Source organism: Panicum virgatum, chromosome 6N, assembly GCF_016808335.1.
Source record: "Panicum virgatum strain AP13 chromosome 6N, P.virgatum_v5, whole genome shotgun sequence".
NCBI classification, from domain to species: Eukaryota; Viridiplantae; Streptophyta; class Magnoliopsida; order Poales; family Poaceae; genus Panicum; species Panicum virgatum.
The window spans coordinates 9,111,643-9,133,451 of NC_053150.1; the positions used below are offsets into that span (position 1 = coordinate 9,111,643).

At 52.4% G+C, this 21,809-nt stretch overlaps 1 protein-coding gene and 1 long non-coding RNA gene across 2 annotated transcripts; both read left to right on the forward strand.

Annotated features, from left to right (window-relative positions):
* Positions 1–117: 117 nt before the first annotated feature.
* On the forward strand, positions 118–1,249 carry LOC120677891. Its single transcript, XM_039959083.1, has 2 exons — positions 118–239; positions 339–1,249. Exon 2 carries the CDS (start codon positions 347–349, stop codon positions 1,247–1,249), a length of 903 nt encoding a protein of 300 aa, XP_039815017.1. The 5' UTR covers positions 118–239; positions 339–346.
* Positions 1,250–14,607: 13,358 nt separating this feature from the next.
* Positions 14,608–21,809, forward strand: LOC120680098. The gene is made up of 2 exons (XR_005677465.1): positions 14,608–14,941; positions 21,478–21,809. It is a non-coding gene; the product is annotated as an uncharacterized LOC120680098 (long non-coding RNA).

The window sequence follows — 21,809 nt, forward strand, 5'->3', positions numbered from 1 at the left end:
TGATGGACGGCCGTGATTCCTAGTGCAGCGAGGAGTTAACGACCGGACGTGCTGCAACCTAGGGATCGTGCCCATGTCACCTTGGAGAATCGATGGCTATATAAGCACAATGCACCATTCATCGGGATGCATCTCATCTCATCTCATCACCACCACCAAAACTTTGGAGGAAGGACGGAGATACTCATAGCACAATCCTACCTGCCTTAATTAGTGCCTTGCCGCTGAAAAATATTAAGGTTTATGTCACTAACTCACTGTAATTATCATCTTGCTGATTCAGTTAGACGATTGATGGTCGACTATTTTTCTTGCGATCTCTTTCGGATCCGGCGCAGAATCGGAGATGGGCACCATCACGTGCGAGCTGGAATCGTCGTACGCCGCCACCGCCGGTGCCGGTGCCGGCGCCGGCAAGGCCAAGCTTGACGGCAAGTTGGGCGTCCCGCGCGAGCAGCGCTGGTTCGCCTTCGCCGGCGACGGCAAGGGCAAGGGCAGGCGGCTTGGGGGCGGCGGTCGAGGCGCCTCTCCGGATGGACCATGGTACAGCGGCCGGTTTCTTCGCCGTAGAACCGGCGGCGGCATGCAGGTCTTCGTGAGGACCCTGGCCGGGAGGAGCCTGGCCCTGGACGTGAGCCCGTCGGACACTGTCGACGCGGTGAAGGCCAGGGTCCAGGCGAGGGAGCGCGTCGCGCCGGCGGACCAGCGCCTCGTCTTCGCCGGGAGGGAACTCGGCGACGGCCGCCGCACCCTCGCCGAGTACGGCGTCGGGAAGGAGGCCAACCTGTTCCTCCACCGCCGCCTCCGCGGCGGCGCTGGAGGCGCCGACACCGGCGGGTCGCGCCGGGCGACGGCCGCCGGCGTCCTCGCTGCCGTGGTCGCGGTCGGCGCGGCGGTCGCCTACTTCCCGGTCCCAGCTGCTGCGGCAGCAGCAGGCACCGGCGGCCTGACCCTGTCCCTCGCCTTCCTCCTCCTCGCGTGGGCGCTCGCCATGGCCGGAGTGAACCTGGTCACCGCCGGTGTCTTCCTGACCGAGACTCTCAACTGCACCGTGCACTCCGGCGGGTTCAGCAAGGCGTCCGCCTTTGTCCGTCGGAACCTCGCCGTGCTTGGGGTCGCGGCTGCCTCGTCGGCGGCGACAGGAGTCATCCTCAGCGCTGGTGACCGGGCACTCTGCTTCGTTAGCTTTGTTCTGTTCCTGGTCACCATGTTTCTAGTTACCATCGGCGTAGCGAGCTGTGCTCGCTGACGAGCTTTGGACGCTGAGCTGCTCGTCGTTGATGCTGAGTTGCTGATGGTTTCCAAAGCCTTTGGGCATGAATAATCGAGGCAGGAAGAGCTTGCGTGATCTTTGTTTCTCTCCCAATAGGTCAACCTATGCAGTGCTTAATAATTTTTTTTAAAGAAATAGGGTATATACATGGTTTGCATCTTAGCTTGTCGGAGGCATATGAGTTGAGGGGATATTTGTCTGCAAAGATTTATAATTTGGCTGGACTATATTTAGAGGAGATTGTTAGATTTGTTTCACATCGAAAATTTATGTTGGGAGAGCACGATATATAAGGCAGAGCAACTGTGGGGTAGTCTTGAGTCACTACCATAGGACCGTTGTGTGCCATTGAAAGCTATAGCAATCTCTTCTGTGCCATAAAAAATTAGAGGTTCCTTCAGTGCCATTAATTCTAATTTTCAATCTCTTACACGCCATTCCCGTCACTCGGGTCAAAAGACAATACTATCCCTGGGCTATTTTTCTTCTCTCATCCCTTCCATGTATTCCTTCTCGCGGTGAGCGGTCACCCCGCCTCTTACCTCCGGATCTCTTCTCCTCGGCAACATGCGGGCGAGAGCCGCGTGCTCCGTCATGGCAAGCGTGGACGCCATGCGAGTGGGAGCCGTGACCCGCGAGCTCCGCCGCTGACGGCGTACGAGCGCTCCAGCGCGGGCGGGAGCCGCGAACTCCGCCGCCGCCATGCGAGCCGGAGCCGTGAGCTCCGCCCCCGACCCCGCACAGGGAGCTCTGTTGGCGGACGCGCGAGGAAGCTTCGCCGCCCCGGCAGCGCAGGCAATCTCTTCCCCCGTTGTGACCTCGAGCTCTGGCGAATCGAGGTCCCGTTCGGTCGAATCGATGTCCTGTTTGAGCAAATCGAGCTCCGGCAAGTCAAGGTCCTGTTCGGACGAATTGAGGTCCGGCGAGTCGAGCACGGGCAGTGCCGGAGCTGCGGCGCGTCCTCTAGCAGGCAAGTTCCATCGGCCACACTGACGCTGCGCCGCTGAACCAGGCAGCGCGAGCCTGGGGCCGCGCACCTGCTCGCCCGACCGGGCTCCGCCCAGGCCGCGCCCTCCCAGGCTCGCCGGGGCCCGGGCGTGCCTCGTCCTCCAAAGGCCGCGAATAGGCGGAGGGGTACATGGGAATAATGGAAAAACTTTAACGGTGTGACGGTGGGATTCGAGTGACACAATGACGAAAATGGCATATAAGGAATTAAAAATAACCAGGATATAGCGCGACTCAGGGTTCACAATCCCGGACGGGAAGTCCGGTTTCCGGGAAAATTTCCCGTTCCCGGAACTGTCCGGGACGCATTTCCCGGTCCGGATTTTTGGCTTCCCGGATTCAAAATTCAAAAATCTAAAAGTCAAATTTTTTGGTCAAAAACGAATCCCGGAATCACTGTAGCGGTAATGTGAACCCTGGCGCGACTCGTCGCCCGGATCCGGAGCGCGCGAACCCACCTCCTTTCTATTTTGCTTCCTTCTCCCATGTACAGCTAGCTAGGTTACTTTTAGCATGAACTTTTTACATAAAAAATATTTTATCTCCTTCGTTCTATATAATTTTCGAATACCAATTGTGCCATTGTATTCTACTCTACGAGTCGAATAAATCTAGATCCCACTTGTATATATTTTGAAAATATTTTGCGCTGTTAGCAAGTTGGTATTTGTTATATACATAGGTTGCTACAAAAACAAAAGATTTCATACAAATGAGTTGCTACACATATAATATAAAAGTTACTAAAAAATATTTTATTTATTGTCATAAAAATAAAGTTGCCAAAAAAGCTGACCTGTTATAAGTTTAAGTTGTTACAAACAAAATCTATCATATGTATAAATTACCACAAAAAATAACATACCATACACATAAATAGTAAAAAAGAGGAAGTTGTCACACTGATAATTTATATAAAAAAATATTTGTAAAATAATATTTCATGCACATAAATAGTAAAAAATATTTATAAAATAGAGTATATTATGAATATGAGTTGTCATACATATAAAATACAAGTTGATACACATATAAGATAAATATTGCTATAAATATATATATTTATAATTATAAGTTGTCATAGAAACAAACTTACCACAAAATATAATTTGTTATAAATATAAGTTGTCATAAAAATAGAATTTGTCATAGTTGTCACAAGCACAAGATGTCGTACACATGAGTAGTAAAAAAGATGTAAGTTGTCGTCCACATATGTTTATTTACAAATTGTCATAAAAATAAAAGTTGCCGCACATGTAAAACAAAAGTTGTCAAAAATAAAATCTATTATACACATGAGTTGCTACATATATAAGATAAATTACTATAAATAAAATCTATCATATACTCATACACATGACTTGACATAAAACGAAAGTTGCTATACACATAAGTTATCACCACAGTAAACCGATATATACATAAGTTGCTATAGAAAGAGAGCGGGTCATCACATAAGTTGCTACTAGTGCAAAATATTATCAAAATATATGCAAGTGGGGTCTTGTTCTGTTCGTCTCATTGCGTAGAACACAACGGTGTATTCGGTTCTCGAAACAGATATGATATGAAGCAGATAAAATATTTTTTAGATAGCTTCGTACAAAAGATCTATTTTCTCTTTTCTCCTCGGACATGCTACAGACCAAAAGCATTGGATGGTCTGCCATATCATGTTGCTGGGCCGCCGAGGCAAGAAAGGTCAGAGACGGGCGGGAGCGCAGTCGCGCGCTCACGCTGCCGCATGACTGGTCGTGTTTTAGATTTTTTCAATTAAAAATTAGAATTGATGGCAATGAAAGGAACGTCCAATTTTAGATGGCGTAGAAGAGATTGTTATAACTTTTATGTTGGCATATAAGGAATTTTCTGTAAAGAAGCTGTACAGATGGAAAACCGAACGAACACGATCTTGAATTTATTTTACGATTTGGATGGCATGGCTTGAGCTGAGGAGACAGCGAAAAGCTATTGGTCGCGTTACGACTCGGAAGGAATGGTAAAGGGCTGCCTTTACAAAAGAATGTCCCGAACCAAACAAAACCCACTATTTCTTTACGATCCTTCACATGATTGCGACATCCATTCCATTTATTTAGCTGATGCGATTAGCTGTTTTCTGCTTCCCTTAGTTCTGGAAACACTGTTTACATAAACGGAGAACAAGTGGAACATAACGACAAACTGATAGGACAATCGAGACCATCTTCCATTCTGTTTGCTCACCGGTAGGCTCGGAGACGACAAATCCAAGCAACCCTGACGCCGCGCTGCCAGCGGCGGTCCGGCCGGCAAGACCTGCGAGTTTTTCTTCAAGAAATGCAGACATGCGAGTTGAGGCTGCGCAGGCGGGGATTCCGGCCCACCACATGATTCCGGGGGTTCTGCGGGGGTGTCGGAGTTCCGAGCAACCGTTAACCATACCATCATATCCAGGACGGGTTTAGGGTTTGTGATAAATTTTAGAACGTGGTTTTTTCGACAGCCTAAAATATTTGCTGATAGCATATAATTAAGGAGCGATATTATAAAATTGATCGTGATTTAAAAATTTTGACAGCCAGGATGGGTTTAGGATTTTTGACAGCCTAATATATATATTGATATCATATAGTTGAGGACCGATATTATAAAATTGATCATAATTTTAAATTCCAATGACAACTTTCAAAAACTACGGATAGATTTAAGTCCTCAGCGCACCTCAGTTCTTGGCGTGCACCGATAACAGATGCAGTCCGCCACGGCGTGGGTCGTCACCTCCCTTTTCCCTTTCTTCCCGGTTTGCGTTCGGACCACTTGTCTATTATATTTCCAGTCCAAAAAACTTGCTACTGGTACCCAGAAACTAAACTTGTCCCTGCGCTCAAAGAAAAACTAAACTTATCCCGGTAATAAGTGACGGGAGCAATCAATCCTACCAATCAAATATCGTGCATTTGTAAATGGGGTTCTACCGAACCAAACGGTTGCTACCAATCAAATATCGTGCATTTGTAAATTCTATCTCGTCGATCTTGACCAACATTTTTCCTGCGTGTTGCTAAGAGTTCTAAGGGTTGCTGGCATCCTATTGTTTCTTTTCACCAATCAATCAAATAAAATAAAGAACATATTGGTTTCACCGTTGATGTTGCCTTTTCCATTTCGATGACTTTCCACTTTTCCACTTTGTCTTTCACCAATCAGATCTCCCTATTTCTTCTTCTAACTTTAAGACCTATTCCTTCTTCTAACTTTAAGATCTAACAAATGGCAGGTCCAATCTAATAATCCATCTGTTCTACTACTTCCTTCTCAAATTATTAGTTGTTTTGGCTTTTCTATATATATTGATTTTGCTATGCACCTAGATATGATATACTCTTATCTAGATGCATTGCAAAAATTATGCATTTAGAAAAGCCAAAAACGACTATGTCGGTGGAAATCACCAGCCGGGTGGCGTAGCCTAACCCTGAGGTTGAGAGAACTCGGAGGACGCTAGAGGATCTGCCTGATCTAATGCAAGAATGCAAGAAACACACACGGATTTAGAGTGGTTCGGGCCGCCGGAGCGTAATACCCTACGTCCACTGTGTCCTGTATTGCTAGAGGAAAACCTCAGTCTGGAGAGGAGAGCGAGTGCCCAAGTCCAGCGTGAGGAGACAGGAGAGGTCCCCTGTACTACGTATGCTCTTCCCTTCTATAGTCCAAGGGAGTCAAGTACAAGGCTGCTAGGCCCCGACAAGTGGCCCTAGCAAAATAGTCTGGAATAGTATATCCTGGGATTCTCTGCTTTGCCCGCGTGGGCGTTCAGACCGGCCTCGATCTTCCGCTCGTTGGGTGTTCGCCCTGTCTTGTCGGAGCAACGCCTCGTCTTATCGGAGCGGCGCCCTGTAGGATAGCTTGCGGCGTAGGCGGCTTAGCCTGTTATGCAGACTGTGCGCCGACGGCGTAGGTGTGATGATAGAGTGGCTAGCTGCTGCCTCTGGATAATGTGGAGGTGTGGGCGGCGCCTGCTACTCCACTGTCTCACCTTGGTAATTCGCGACCTACAGTGCAGTCTGACAAAAGCTGTCCCGTGCCCTGCGGCGGCTGAGCACGCCTCAACCTCCCGCATTAAGTGCGGGTGGGTGAGGGAGCTTCCCTTGGAAGGCTTGTGCCCGCGTCCGCGCCTGTGAGACATGTGGTGCCACCGGACCCTTCCCGAGTGGAGCGCCGAGCCGAGGGCTTGTGGGGGTCCGGATGGCACGTGGAGGTCCCGGACCCGACTGTGGGGGTCCGGATCCACGGCTGAAGGCCCTGAGCGTTTCCATCTCTGGGACACGTGGCGTCACCGGACCTGTTCCCGCTCGGTAGAGTAGGTCCGAGGCCGTTGGCCCGGTGAGACAGAGTCGGACCGCAGGGGTCCGGCCGCTCAGGCCCTTAGAGCGTAGTTACGGATAACTACGCGCGTGTTGTCTTGACACAGTAGAAGTGGGTACCTAGTCGCAGGGTACCGACAGACTAAATAGTTTGGAAGAGAGGAAGTAGTAATATTATATTGGAGAAAACATGAATAACAAAATGAACCCAATAAAATAAGCTGGAATAAGCCGAAAATGGTTTATTTGCTTTTGATTTATTCCGGCTTATTTTGACTTATTCTCTCCCACAGAACACTGTTGAATCAGCCGAAATTAACCGAAATCAGACCAGCCGGACAGAGGGCGCCCTCTGTGCGGCTTATCCGCCCTCTGTTCGGCTTATCTACTTTCCGGTTATTCTGGCTTATTTTAATTTATTCTCTCTCACCGAATACTATTGAATCAGCCGAAATCAACCGAAATTGGACCAGCAGAAATCAACCGAAGAATCGGAAACCCGAAGTCCCCAAAGTCCTAGCGGAGGACCACAAGTTTTCGTCATCGTTGTTGTGGCCGCACCTTGGCACGACGCCACGCGTACGCCTCGGCTCGATCCCACAGACCATTAGCCCTGTGGCCGACCGTCTATTTAAACCCGGCGGACCACCGCGGAAACCCCAACGACGAAGCCTCAAGCAAAGCTCGACCAACAAGCCTCCAGTGCAGTCGCCATGGCGGACTACTACCACTCCAAGCTCCATGTCGACGAGCTGTACGAACTTGAGCAAGGGCACTTGCTGGAGTCCCTGCTGCTCAACGCGCCCCGCGTCGCCGTCACGCGGCCGCACTTGGCCGACCGCGTCTTTGCGCCCAGGAGGCACGTCGATGCCGACCGTCGCCGCACCCTCGACGACGACGGCGGCGTGACGGAGGCCAATGTGGCCGTTCTCCTCGGCCTCAGCGGCGTCAACGCCGGTGGTGCCGGAACTGACATGGGACACATCATCGGCGGCGGCACGCACCGGGTGACCGACCTTGGTTTCCTCGCCACCGTGGTCGCAGTCGCCGCGGCGCTCACCTGCATCCCGGGAGCGGGAGGCACCAGCGTCCTCGGGGCCACGGTCCTCCTCCTCCTGTTCGTCCTCGCCGTTGCCGGGGTGAGTCTGATCGCCGCGGGCCTCAGCCCGACGGCCAGCGCGGCCGCGGCCCGGGCCCTGCTCGCCGCGGCGCAGCCCGCTCTCACCGGAACGTCCGCCTTCGCTCGTCGGAACGTCCCCGTCGTCGCAGTCTCCGCCGCGTCGTCGGCCGCCACGGGGATCCTCGCCAGCGCTGCGCAACCGGTGCTCTGCTTCGTCTGCTTTGCCCTGTTCCTCCTCAGCATCTCTCTCGCCACGGCCGGCCTGGCGAGCGGCACCGGCTGACGCCGCCGGCCCGCCGCTGTGTGGCCATCGACGCTTTCCGCCCGCCATCGACCTCAACTGGTTATTTTCAGGAATATAATTATATAAATAAATCAGCCCGGGAAGAACCTCACGCGTGATGCGTCTCGCCATGATCATCGTCCTGCCTCTTGGACTTCACAGTTGAACTGCTCAAGCGTCGAGGATTACTGCTTCTGTGTAATTTGGTCGTCGGCTATGTCATTGCCGGGTTGTTTGATTTGACAGTGTCAGAGTGGATTTCTTTGGAAAAAAAGGTTTAGGGAGTCAGTTCAATTCTGGCCCAATTTCAGGGATTTGCTTGTCAAAAAATACCCTATCCAAATTAGCCATGAGTAGTGTACTTGTAATCGTTTGCGTTTGGCTGAATACTCATAATTGTTTCCATGAGTAAAGTACTGGCATCAACTCAACAACCACCTAGTACCATAATCTTTTTCTGGTTCTGCTACGTGCAGGCACAAGACACAGTTGCCAACACAAGTACAAAACCCGCCATTTCTTTACGATCTTCACGTGATTGCGACATCCATTCCATTTCTTTAGCGGCCGATGATGTGCCATCGGTTAGACGGTTACGCTGCTGTCGATGCGGTTAGGTCTTTTTCTTCTTCTAGAAACGCTGTTACAGAATATAGAGTTGTGTCAATGGCAGCTAGAAATGGGATATATTTTGTGCAATGTTCTTTTTCAGAAAAAAGGAATTTTTAGCAATAGACCCGGATGTTTACAGAGGACAAAATGGCTGTACTTTACTGGATCGTGTATCGACAAGTAACCGGATGACAAGTGGAACACTGATGAACACTCTGCTCGCCGCCGGTAGAATTTGAGACGACCGAACAAATCCAAGCAACCCTGACGCCGGAACACTGATGAACAACACACACGCACGCACGCACATAAAAAAAAACAGCGACTCCACAAGACAAGGACCATAGGCAAAACATGCCGGATTATTCTCCACCAAATCTAAGCGCAGCTCCAAATCAAATTATTGTACCCCCATCGATATCTGGCTGCTTCGGGTTTCGTTTTGCTCATCGCCGGGCACGGCTACGCACGGAGCACGTGCAGGGTAACCAGACACAGGCCGCCCAAGAGCAGCAGGAAGAGGTCGAAGGCAACCGCCGGGGAGTCCGGGCCGCCGGCGAGCCCGGTGGCAACCGCGGAGGCGGCACCGATCCCGACGAGCGGGAGCAGGCGTCTGGCCAGCGGGCCAGGGTTCTCGCACACCACGCCGACGCCGTCGTGTAGGCGGAGCAAGCGGTCGAACGTGCCGGTGCCTGTGATAGAACCGCCAAGTTAAATGGTTTAATTAAGTGTAATTGTCATCATTTGAACGCATCAGGCGCATTAACTTAATTAAGTGTAACCTGACAGCCTGTTTCCAACCCACAGGCCGATCGAAACACACCAGAAGTCTCGCGCGACGGCGAGCACAGACGGTACCAGCATAATATATTTTCACAAAAATAAATAATAACATAAATATTTATAAAACAACTTTAAATTTAGAATTTACATAAAATAAATGACAGCAGCGGAAGAGAATATGACCTGATCGAAGGAAATTTGATTGAGAACCAATAAAACAAAACGATAACTATGAATACGTGAGGACGTCACATCGAGCCCACTGATGCGAATCCTGGTCAGCTTCTATACCTGAAACAGGGTAAACAACAAACCCTGAGTATACTAATACTCAGCAAGACTTACCCGACTATTGGGTATACTTAGCCCACATACCTAGACATAAGACTTTTTGGCTGTGGGTTGTTTTGCGGACATGCATTTAAGAGTGGGTCCTTACTTTCAATATTTTAGCTCACATTCTATATAAATTAATATCCTCTAGATATTTGAAGAACCCCTTTCTAGAACAATCATAATAGAAGATCAATTAGTAATCTTAACATTTCCTTCAACATATACGTTAATATTCCATCACATTACTACGATGCGGTGCTGCGATCAAGGTGCTCATATCCGAGAGCGACTGACGGCGAATCGACCCGATTTAACCTTGCAAGGTGGACCTAACCAACACGGCACGTATTTGCCCCGTCGGACAATACAAACCAACCATTCCCCTCCCTGCCTCGAACTACAGAACCGCCCCACCTGCATATAGTCAACCGAGTCCTACGAGAGACCACCAAAAGTAAACATATGCGTCCCAATTCTCCGCGGACACTCGACTGCCCTAAGGGGTGGGTAGAAGTTCTGTACTTTCGAAACAAGGAAGTACTAGGCTTACCGGTTTCGACTACCTCCTACTCCCGGCATGCAGTTAGTACAATTCAAACTCGATCACAGGGCCAGACAACGAACGGTCCTTAATCGACACAGACGGGCTAGCCTTTCCCCGCCCGGCCTCCATTTTCTTTTCCTTCTCCAACCTATTCCAATATCCCATATACTCAAAATAACGAGACATCCTATATCTCGCGAGTAACAGAAATTACTCGACTTCTATCGGATCCTATTTTTAGCATGGCAAGGATAACGACAACACATACTAGTATTCCGACCAATGGAACCTAGGAATCATGCAACTAGGGTCTCATCCAACGCCTAGAAACTTAATGCATAATCAAGTAAATATATATATAACATTTCATAAGTTAAAATAATAGGTTATGCTCCGGGGCTTGCCTGGGATTAACACTAAGTCAGTGTTAGTTAGATGATACTCGCTTGGCGAGCATCTGCCTTCGGTCATGCACATTGGGATCCATCCATCCATCTTCTAGATATATCCACCATTCACCGTCTTGTGGTTCGGTTCCGTCAGTACGTGCCTCACATCCACGCATTGTATATCTAGAGTACCTAAATGATATGCAATGATACAAGTGCATGAATATAAGAAAAACAACACATGATGCAATGCAATGCGACTAATAGAAAAGATATGACTGGACAATTATTTACCGAGTAAACATAACAAACGAGCTCACAAGTCAAATGGGTTGGGGCTGCAATACAAGAATTCATTCAACTTATTTTAGCTTGAAGTGTTTCCTTCAAAAAGTATTACTAAACTTGCTTAGAACGACAAAGCAAATACACAGAGCAAGACGGGTAACTAGAGATTTTTATTCAACTAAAAAGCACATAAGACCAAGTGACATGAAAGTAACCCACAATCTGATCTTAGGAATTAACTTCAATTATGCAAGATCAATATAAATTATTGAAATTAAACTTGCAGAAAAAGATTGCCTAGCAACAAGTATAATAGGAAAGCTATGGCTAGCAACTAATCAAAAGCAGAAACATGACTTACAACTTTAAACTTGTAACCAATTTTTACCAACATGATATGCTACTGAGAAGGAGTGTAAAAATAATTAACCAACATTTTTTGATAACATAAAGTATTTATTTTATCCTCAACAAGACAAACTGAACAAAAATAGATTTACACACATGTGCATAGCTTCCGGATATGAAATTTTTACAGTGAACTAAGCATGCAGAGAATAAGCTACTGCATAAATTTTATAATTTTTCAACATCCGAAACTGCATATATTAAATAGACAAGCGTAAACAAGCATTAACCATGATTAAATCAATACATCATGAAAAACTTAAACAAACAGCAGGTTAAATATTTTTCCTAAGTTCTACATGCCAAATGAAAGCTAATCCAACTGGTTTTACATTTTTACCATTTTTCTACTATTTACTATGCATTTTCAAAGCTTGCAACCACTTAAACTAACATTTAAACTAGAGCAAAAAATATTTAGAAAATGAAGATCAACCTGTAAGGAAAGTTGTAGATCTTAGGACAAGGAATCAAACAAATTTTAGTTTACATTTTTCTGATTTGTCTATGATTTACTATGATTTTTCAAAGTTTCAGCCAATTATTGCAAAACAACCCTTCGCAGCACTATTCACCTGAGTCATGGACTTCGCAAAAAGGCCCCTGCACTTCTCTCTATTGTTGCCTGGGGTCCCCAGCCGCGATTTTTGGAACAGAGGAGGCCCAGGGAGCTCGGTTCCGGCGAGCTCGCTCACCGGCGGCGAGAGCTAGGTGGGGGAGGAGCGAGAGGAGGTCTCGGGCTACCTTGGGGTGGTCTTAGCGCGGCGGAGGGCGGCCGGAAGCGTGCTGTCCACGGGAGCAGCGCACGGCGGCGGTCGCGCGACGGCGTGTGGCGGCGCTCCGGTGAGTGGCTGGCGACGGGGCAGCCATGGGAGGGTTCAGCAGGGCCGGACGAAGTGTGGGCGCTCGGCGGCGCGGCACAGAGGCGCGTGCGCGCGGCTTGCGGCGAGCAGCAGCATGCCGGCGGCGGCATGGCTCGGGAACGAGCGCGGAAACTCGCGGAACGCGCTGGAACGAGGAGAGCATGAGCATTAGTGCCTCACCTAGCTTCGATTTGAGCCGCTGGACGAGGAAAACGGTGGCCGGATGATGGAGTTCGACGTTGAGGTGGGGCTCGATGGCCATGGATGGCCGGTGGCCAGAGGATCCGCGATTCCCGGCTATACGGCGGTCGGAGCTCAGTTCCAAGGGGCTGGGGAGGGAGCTAGGGAGGTGAGGGAGCTTCGGGTGCGAGTGATTTGAAGAGGATGGAGCGGAGGCCAGGGATTTGGCCGGCGGAACGCGAGCTACTCGAGCTCGTTCAAGCTCTGCTCGAGGAAGAAGAAAGGGAGAGGAAGGAGAGGGCGCTCGCAGCTTGGATGAGGATGGCGAAGGAGGCAGTGCGGCATGGGCGGGGACGCGCGTCGCGTACGGCGTTAGCGGGCGGCGTTCGTGGCGAACTTGGACACGGCTTGGTCTGTGTGTGGATGATTGCACAATTAGTGGTAATGATTATATCAATCTCTCAGTTAATCCTAATCAAAGTAATTATTACGTGGGTTGTTACAGTGCCGGTGCGGACCTCGCCTCCCAGGCTCCAAGGAGACATGCCGTATCGCTGGCCGCAAGACCAACCCCAGATTTTTCAATCAATAGAACTACAAGAGCTTGGGGCCTTATGACAATGCCTCCAAAAGGAGCTGAGAGGAGCCAGCCGCACCATATCACACCCCATTGCGGACCCCTGGTCAGTTTTTGGTGATGAGTAATTGTTCAACACATGCGCTTTCGGTGGGTTGGTTGGTGCATAAGCATGTCTACTTTTCCGGTATGCATGATTATGACTAACCCAGTGGCGAAAGGTGGCGGTGGAACAAATGTGTTCGTGTTGTCTCTTGGCTGCGGATTGCAGGTGTAGGATGCAGCATGGCTTGCGGCGGCAAGAAAGGTGAAGGCGAGTGGTGGTGTCGGCTGAGGGACCTCGAGAGCTAGGTGGAGTCAATGTGCGGTCCAAAGAGATGCGGTCCGGAGGGATGCGGGTCCAGAGGGATGCGGCATGACTGCCAACAGCTTTGGTGAAGGCGAGCACCAGCTCAGGGCCGAGGGGCCTAGAGACCGTGCGGAGTCTATGTGCGGTCCACACCGTGCATGAAGAGTCAAGACGATGAGGTGATCGAGACGGCGGGGATCCCAAGTCAAGGCGGAGAATTTGGATGAGAAACACGCGTCGAGATCGGTTAGTCACGCCCGGTCGGGGTGTGACACGTCCAATGGGGCGTTTCGAGGGTTTTCCGGTTTGGGCCTCAAAACCGGGGGCATGTCTCTTGGTTTGTGATGCGCAGGTGTGGAGCACGGAGGCGGTAGCGACGGCGAGGTGAAGGTCATGCGGGTCCGCGCCGATGGACCTGGGGAGCCAGGCGGAGTCATGTGCGATCCGGAGCGATGCGGCATGGCGGTTGACGGCTGTGGTGAAGGGCGGATGCTGGGCATGATCGAGGGACCAGGAGGCCGGGTGGCTACCTGCGGTGGCTGACACCCGGGGTCATCGACAAGCGCAATAGTACATGGGTGACCGTGTTGACCAGGTCAAGACGGCGGTCGAGCAAGTTGAGCGGAGGCTCGAGAAGACTTGGCGGCCGGGCTGTCAAGGACGGCGGTGACACGCGTCGAGGAGGTCGGAGGGCAGGTGGCGGGATCGCGAAGCTTGCGTAGAGGCAAAGCGAAGTCGTGAAGGCACCGTGTCCGTCCGATGCTCCGAGTGGATGATGGACAAAAATGCCCCTGGGCGAGTTATCTCTAGTAGTAATAGAGTAGGAGTAGTTTAGTCTTTTGGACAATCGAATGTAATAAGAAGGGATGGAGAGCTAGCATCATCTCTTGTCTCATTTTCTTTCACTTTGAGATCTTGCAAAGATTGGAGATGGATTTGGTAAGGGAGGCTCCTACCTCCTAGTGCCCTTCGGGCTTTTGGATTTTATTCCCTCTCTTTTACCCTGCGGTGGATTTGTTTTTCCCGTATCGTTTTGGCCGGCGATTTGGTGTTTTCCTTTGTCTTTGTTTTTCAGATCGGCCGGCGGATCAGGCAGTAGGCGGCGCAGGCCAGCGGCCGCGGCCAGCTTGCGCGACAGGGCGGCAAGGTAGCCTGCTCTGTGCCGCAGGCGGGCTCAGGGGCGCACACACTTGCGCGCAGCAGGAGCTGGGCGCGCTCGGGCAGCCAGCCCTGCTCCTGGCTCGGGCAGCCAGCCCTGCTCCTGGCGGCGGTGCCCAGTTGGCCGGGGCGCGCTGCAGTGCAGGGCAAGAGCAGGGTGCCCAGGCAGCTAGCGCACGCGGCCCAGGCAGGCACACAGCAAGCAGCGGCAAGCAGAAATTCAGCGCAGCAAGCCGACGTCAAGCACAAGCGAAATTCAACAGGGCCTCTGTCACTTTTGTGCATGTGTATGCTTTGTTCTTGATTGTGTGCAGGTATTCATCAAGCAAGTACGTATGTGAGAAATCTGTTGGTGGAACTCCGGTGATCTGCGATGAACTTCAGTGATGCCCACCAAGTATTCGTGAAAATGCTGCACAAGGTTTTTCTCCATCAAGATGAGCACTTTGACTTGCGCTTGTTTCTGATTAGTGCCTAGATTAGTTTTATTCTTGTTCTTGCTAATCTTTATTAGTCTTTACAAGCTTAATTAAGAGTGCTCATTTATATTGGTCTGATCTAATCTTTTTGCTGAGACTCTTAATTAGCTTCTTGATTAAGTTTTGCTTTCACTTGATTTTGAGATGCGCTAATTGTTGAATATTTTCGTACCCTTTGTCAAGTGTATTTTTGGTGATAGCTTTGCTCAAGTAAATCTCTATACTTTGGCTTCCGCTTTGCGTCAAGCTTTTGGCATTTTGATTAATCGATTGTTTCCGCTGTATCATGGCTTGCTCGAGTAAATTGATTTTCGCTTGCTTCCGCTTTGTGTCGAGCTTTTCCTATCCGTTTCTAGAGTGAACTCGTCACTTGTTGGCGTGTGTCGCTTTGGCAGTTAGAAGAGAGGTGTGTCAAGTTGAATTCGAGATATAGGCCTTGTTCTCTTGGAGAATTTTTATCGGCTCCCATTCACCCCGTCTGGTTGCCTGTCCGGTCCTTCAGGCCCAGTGTCACGATGTCACCAGCGCGGCACCGTGCCACCTGCACTCCACCTCACTACACCATGGTGCGCGAGCGGATCTAGCGAATTTAGGGTCGACTGCAGAGAGAACTTTCTACAGTCGATCCTCCGACCAATTTTCCTTTCTTCTTTAGTATTTTTTTCTTTTTCAACAAAAATTTTTAGAGAAATTTTTTAAGAAAATATTAGAGAGAACGGGAAACTTTGATGAGACAATTTTGAATGAGAGTTTTGAGAAAAAAGTTGAAATTTTTTTGAAGGAAAAACTTTTGAGTATAAAATAAAAAAACTTTGGTCAAAAACATTTGCATCCAAAAATCAAAACAAAAAGAAAAAAAGGGCCGCTACTCGCCGCAGCCGCCGAGGGCGAGCGCTGGGTGGCCATTACGTCAGACCATTCCCATTACTCTAAACCCTAAAACAAAACCATGTCTAGACCCCACACGGCAAATGGCCACGTAATGGAAATGGTCTGAAGGGCTTGGGCTGGCAGGTGGGTTTGTTTTGCGTAAAACTGGCAGCCCTTGCATGCGCGGACGATTTTCTCCGCGTTGCGCAGTGCGGTTGGCCAGTAGAAACCTTGTCAGAAAGCTTTTCCAACCAGGGAGCATGGTGCAGCGTGGTGTCCATAGATCCCGGCGTGTATCTCAAGAAGAAGTTCCTTGCCTTGGGCAATGGGGATGCACTTCATGAGAATGCTTGTTTCTGAGGGGCTGCATTTGTAGAGTTCGCCGTCAATTACGGCGAATGTCTTGGCTCGTCGGGCAATCCGGCGAGCTGCATTGCGTTCCTCAGGGAGGACTTCCTGGAGGAGGTAAGCCAAAAGGTCGGCTCTCCAGTCTGTGTTTTCTGCTTGGCTCGGGTCGGGCTGGCTGGTGACCAGGCACCATGGGCCCGGGTGTTTGGTCGGGGGCTGGGTCGGTGGGCGCGTACTCTGTTTTCTCCACGTGTCTGATTCCTCTGCTTGGGTCTTGTCTGCGACCGGCGGCTTCTCTCGTGCCGATGGCGTGTTCAAGTCATTGACAAAAACACCGCTGGGCACCGGCTTGCGTTCGGCGGCCATCTTTGCGAGAGCATCTGCGTCGGGATTTTGTTTTCGCGGGATGTGGTGCAGCTCCAAACTCCAGAACTTCCCTTCCAGCTTGCGGACTTCCTGGCAGTACGCGTCCATGAGGGGGCTCTCGTAGTTAGAGTTCTTCATGACTTGGTCGACTACCAGCTTCGAGTCGCCGTAGACGTAGAGGCGAGTTGCCCCAATGTCGATGGCTATACGAAGGCCGCTGATCAGCGCCTCATATTCGGCGACGTTGTTGGACGCGGGGAAATAGAGGCGGACTGCGTACCAGAACTTGCCTCCCTCTGGGGAGACCAAGACGACTCCGGCCCCCATGCCAGGTCCCATGACCGACCCATCGAAGAAGAGGGTCCAGTACTCATGGGAGATTTCTGGGTCGATGCTTGGACTTCTGTCCACTCGACGATGAAGTCGGCCAGGGCCTGAGACTTTATCGTCGTGAGCGACACGAACTTGACGTCGTAGCCCATTAGCTCGACCGCCCACTTGGAGATCCGCCCCACGTCGTCGCGGTTGCGGACCACCTTGCCGAGTGGGAATGAGGTGACGACCGACACCTCGTGCTCGGTGAAGTAGTGTTGCAGCTTCTTGGTCGCCATGACGATGGCATAGAGAAGTTTTTGCGTTTGTGGGTACCGCGACTTGGTGTCGGTTAGTACCTCGCTGACAAAGTACACGGGCCGTTGGACTTTAAGGGTGCGTCCCGGCTCCTCTCTTTCTACCACCAAAGCGACGCTGACCACATGGTTGGCGGCTGCTAGGTAAAGCAGAAGGGGTTCGCAAGGATCCGGCGCGATGAGCACCGGGGCAGAGGATAGGAGGGTTTTGAGGCGGTCGAGGGCCGCCTGTGCCTCTTCCGTCCAGACAAAGGTATCAGACTTCTTGAGGAGCTTGTACAGCAGCAGACCTCGCTCGCCCATTCGAGCAATGAACCGACTGAGGGCTGCTAGGCACCTAGTTAACCTCTGGACTCCCTTAACGCCGCGGATAGGACCCATGTTGGTAATGGCCGCGATTTTGTCGCGGTTGGCTTCGATGCCACGCTCGGACACCATTTACCCGAGGAGTTTGCCCTTGGGTACCCGAACGTGCACTTCTCGGGGTTCAATTTGATGTTGAACCTCTTGAGGTTTGCGAACGTGGTGCTCAGGGTAGCGACTAGGTCGTCCACGCGCGGCGTCTTGACGACGATGTCGTCAATGTAGGCCGCGACCGTTGCCCAATGCGGATCCGCTCGATCGGGGTCGGTCGGCGGACTGATCTGGTCGGAGAAGCAGGCCTGCATGCATCATTGGTATGTTGCGCCTGCATTCTTAAGTCAGAACAGCATAGAGACGTAGCAGTACGAGCCGAACAGTGTGATGAAGGATGTCGCGAGCTAGTCGGATTCCTTCATCGCTATCTGTTGATAACCCGAGTAAGCGTCTAGAAAAGATAAGATCTCGCATCCGGAGGTGGAATCGATTATCTGATCTATTCTAGGCAAAGGAAAAGGATCTTTGGGGCATGCTTTGTCCAGGCTAGTGTAGTCGACACACATCCTCCATTGACCACTTTTCTTCTTTATAAGGACTGGGTTAGAGAGCCACTCGGAGTGGTAGACTTCCTTTATGAAGCCGGCAGCTAACAGTTTAGCTATTTCATCCCCTATGGCCCTACGCCTCTCGTTGTCGAAGCGGCGTAGTCGTTGCTGGACGGTCTTGGATCCCGGCAAAATGCGGAGCTCGTGCTCGGCGACCTCCCTTGGGATGCCCGACATGTCGGACGGCTTTCAGGCAAAGGTGTCCTTGTTGGCGCGGAGGAAGTCGACGAACGCGCGTTCCTATTTGGCCGACAGCTGGGAGCCGGCCCGGACCGTCTTGGACGGGTCGGCGTCGTCGACCACGACCGACTTGGTCTCCTCGGTCGAGACGAAAGTCGGTGCCTGGCTGGGCTTGTCAGGGTCAAGGCGGCACTCGGCGGTGGTGGCGCGGAACTGGCTGAGCTCCGCCGAGTTCGCGGCGGTGGTGACGAGGTCGAAGTGCTCGCGGCTGCTGGCGTAGGCCTGCTCGAAGGAGCCGCTCACGGTGATGACTCCGTTCGGGCTCGGCTACTTGAGCTTGAGGTATGTGTAGTTGGGCACCTCCATGAACTTGGCATAGGCGAGGCGCCCGAGGATGGCGTGATACGCCCCCTTCCAGTCTACCACCTTGAACGTGAGGGTCTCGGTGCGGTAGTTGGTTCTGCTACCGAACGTGACCGGCAGGTCGAAGTTGCGGACCGGGTATGCCTTCATACCTGGCAGGATGCCATAGAAGGGTAATAGAGAGGCCCGCAGGAAAGCCCGCGAGATCCCCATGGCCTCCAGTGTGTTGATGTACAGGATGTTGAGGCTGCTGCCCCCGTCCATCAGCACCTTGGACAGGTGCATGTTGCTGACGACGGGGTCGACGACGAGCAGGTAGCTTCCCGGTCAAGGGATGCTGGCCGGGTGGTCGTATTGATCGAAGATGATGGGCGTGGATGCCCATTTCAGCTTCTTGGGGACGGCGCTCGTGGCGACGCATACCTCACGAAGCCGCATCTTCTGCTGGCGCTTGGAACAGTTGTCCTCCAGGCCACCGATGATGACGAGGCACCGGTCCACCTTAGGGAACGACCCCTCCACCGGCTTCTCCTTGTCTTGGTCGGCGTCGGGCGGCTTGTCGCGGCCGTCGCCGTCGGACTTGGCCGTCCTGCGAACAAGGCGCTTCATCATGTCACAATCCTTGAACTTGTTGCTCACCGGATAGCCGTGGTTGGTGCACGACTTTTCCAGGAGCTGGTCAAAGTGATTGTTCCTGGGAGGGCCCTTATCTTAGCGGTCGGTCGCCGCGACTTCGTCGGCGGTTCTTCTTGTTTTTCCTCCCGTTGCGGCCCACGGAGGGCCCGCCGGGGTTGTCTCGTTTCGCCTTTGCCGTGGGCTGGTCCCGCACAAAGACGGCTCCAACCGCCTCCTCGCCAGAGGCGTGGTTGGTGGCGATGTCCAAAAGCTCGTGAGTAGTGCGCGGCTTCGGGCACCCCAGTTTGTGAACCAGGGTTTTGCAGCTCGTCCCGCCGAGGAACGCACTGATGACGTCGGCGTCGACGACGCCGGGGAACGAGTTGCATTGCTTGGAGAAGCGCCGGATGTAGTCGCGCAGGGACTCGCCAGGCTCCTGCTTGCAATTCTTGAGGTCCCAAGAATTACCAGGTCGGACGTACGTACCCTGAAAGTTCTCGATGAAAACTTTCCGGAGGTCCGCCCAGTTGCCGATGGAGTCGGCGGGCAAGAACTCCACCCAGGCGCGGACGATCGTCGCCCGCCCCGCCTCGCCGGCTCCGCCGCGGCCATCGGGCACGAGTTGGAGCTCCTCCGCTACCAGGTAGAGGGATGAGGCGGGGAGAAGGCCCGTCACCAAGGAGGAGGGCCAGCCCTGGGAAGGACGACGACCAGCACAGGGAGGGCCATCGGGAAGGACAACGACCGGCGCGGGATGGGGAGGAGGTCCGCCGGTAGGGAGGAGGCTCGGCCACCGGAGAGAGGGCTGACGCGGGGAGGGTCACTGGCAGGGAGGACCTGGCCCGCCATGCCCGCGCAGGAGAGACAAAGAGAGAGGCCGGGCCGCTACCGCTTCGCCTCGTCGTCTATGCCGCGCGCCGCCATCCCGCCCCGCCGTGTCGTCCACACCCATGCCGCCCCACCGTGTCGTCCACACCCGCGCCGCCCCACAGTCAGCGTCGTGCCGTGCCTCCGCGCGCCGTCGTCCGCGCCGTGTGCCGCCCACCTCCTCCGAGCCGCAAGCTGCCGCGACACTGCCACACTGCCAGCCTCCTCCGCTCCGAGAGCCGCCGTGCGCCATCGGCCTCCTCCGCGTCGTGCCACCGCCGTGCGTGCGGGAGCAGCAACGCAGGGACCCGCTGCCCTGGCCGCGGAGGGGTCAACCGCCGGGGAAGGTCGGGCGCGGGCCTCCATCTCAAGCTGGCCATGGACGCGACGGCTCGAGCGAGGAGGGAGCACGGCGGCGGTGGCGAGCTCGGCCGTGGAGGTGAGGAGCGTGGGCGGCGGCGGCGAGCTCGGCCGCTGGGAAGGTCCGGCGCAGGGAGGGCCGCCGGGAAGGACCGGCACAAGAGAGGGAGATCTGGCCGCCCTCCGGCGGAGGAGAAGCAGGGGAGGAGAGAGGTGGACGTGGGGGGATGGAGTGGATAGGGGTGAGTCCCACTCGTCAGTGACTGTAGAAAGGGTGGGTAAATTAGATCTCTACTCCTAAAAAGTCTGAATGGGCGACTCGTCCGTGGTGCGACCCTCGCGCCTCCCCTTCGTCAGTCTGCCGCGCGCGATTCTTTACCGTCCGATCGATGGTCTCTTCGCTGCGATCGGCGCCCCGCAAAAAACGCAGCACACCCGTCGTCACCCCCCTCCCCTCAGTCTGCCGTGAGCAATCAGCAGCCATCCGATCGACGTTTTCGTCGCTCCAGCGGTAGTCCGCAACAGCCGCGAAATCCCAATCGCCCCGCCCCGCCCCCGCCCTCGCAATCCTCATCCAAACCCTAAACATCGTCGCTCGTCTTGCGCCGCCGATCGAGGACGCGCTCAAGCGGCAACTCTGGGACGGGGAGGTGGTCCTGTACGCGGACCTGCTGCACGTGTGCCAGGAGGCGAGCGCGGCCAGGACGCGAAAAACTGCTAGGGTTTAGGACATCGACGGCATTCATGCTTGCTAGATTCAGGTACCTGGCTGTTCTTGACGCATTTACTTTGGTTTGCTCGAGGTCTCTTTTTCTATCCTTTCTTCTTTCCGCATTTGACCTGGATTCTATTCATGCATCCGTTTATGTGCTTCCTCATCTCTTGCAATGATTTGGACGTGGTTTTGTTTTTCAGAATATTGGACTTAATAAGATGGACTGGTCTGGGTCCTGGACCCAGTCCCCCACCCCCCAAGATGTTTGATGGAATTTCTAACCGGACTGGTAAGTTGGATGATGCTTGTTTGTTTCAGTCCCAGAGCAAATTGGTGGTCTATCATTGCATCCTTTAACACGATGTGTACCAATGTGGGGAGGGAGGAAGCAAATGCATGCTAACTCAGTTTGACGGTGACTGCTGTGACATGTTCCATGCATGCCTCAAATGAATGTAGTATGGCACGAACTTTTCTGACTATATGAAGGCACAGCCTATTCACAAAATATTAGCTTTCTGCAGCTTTATTA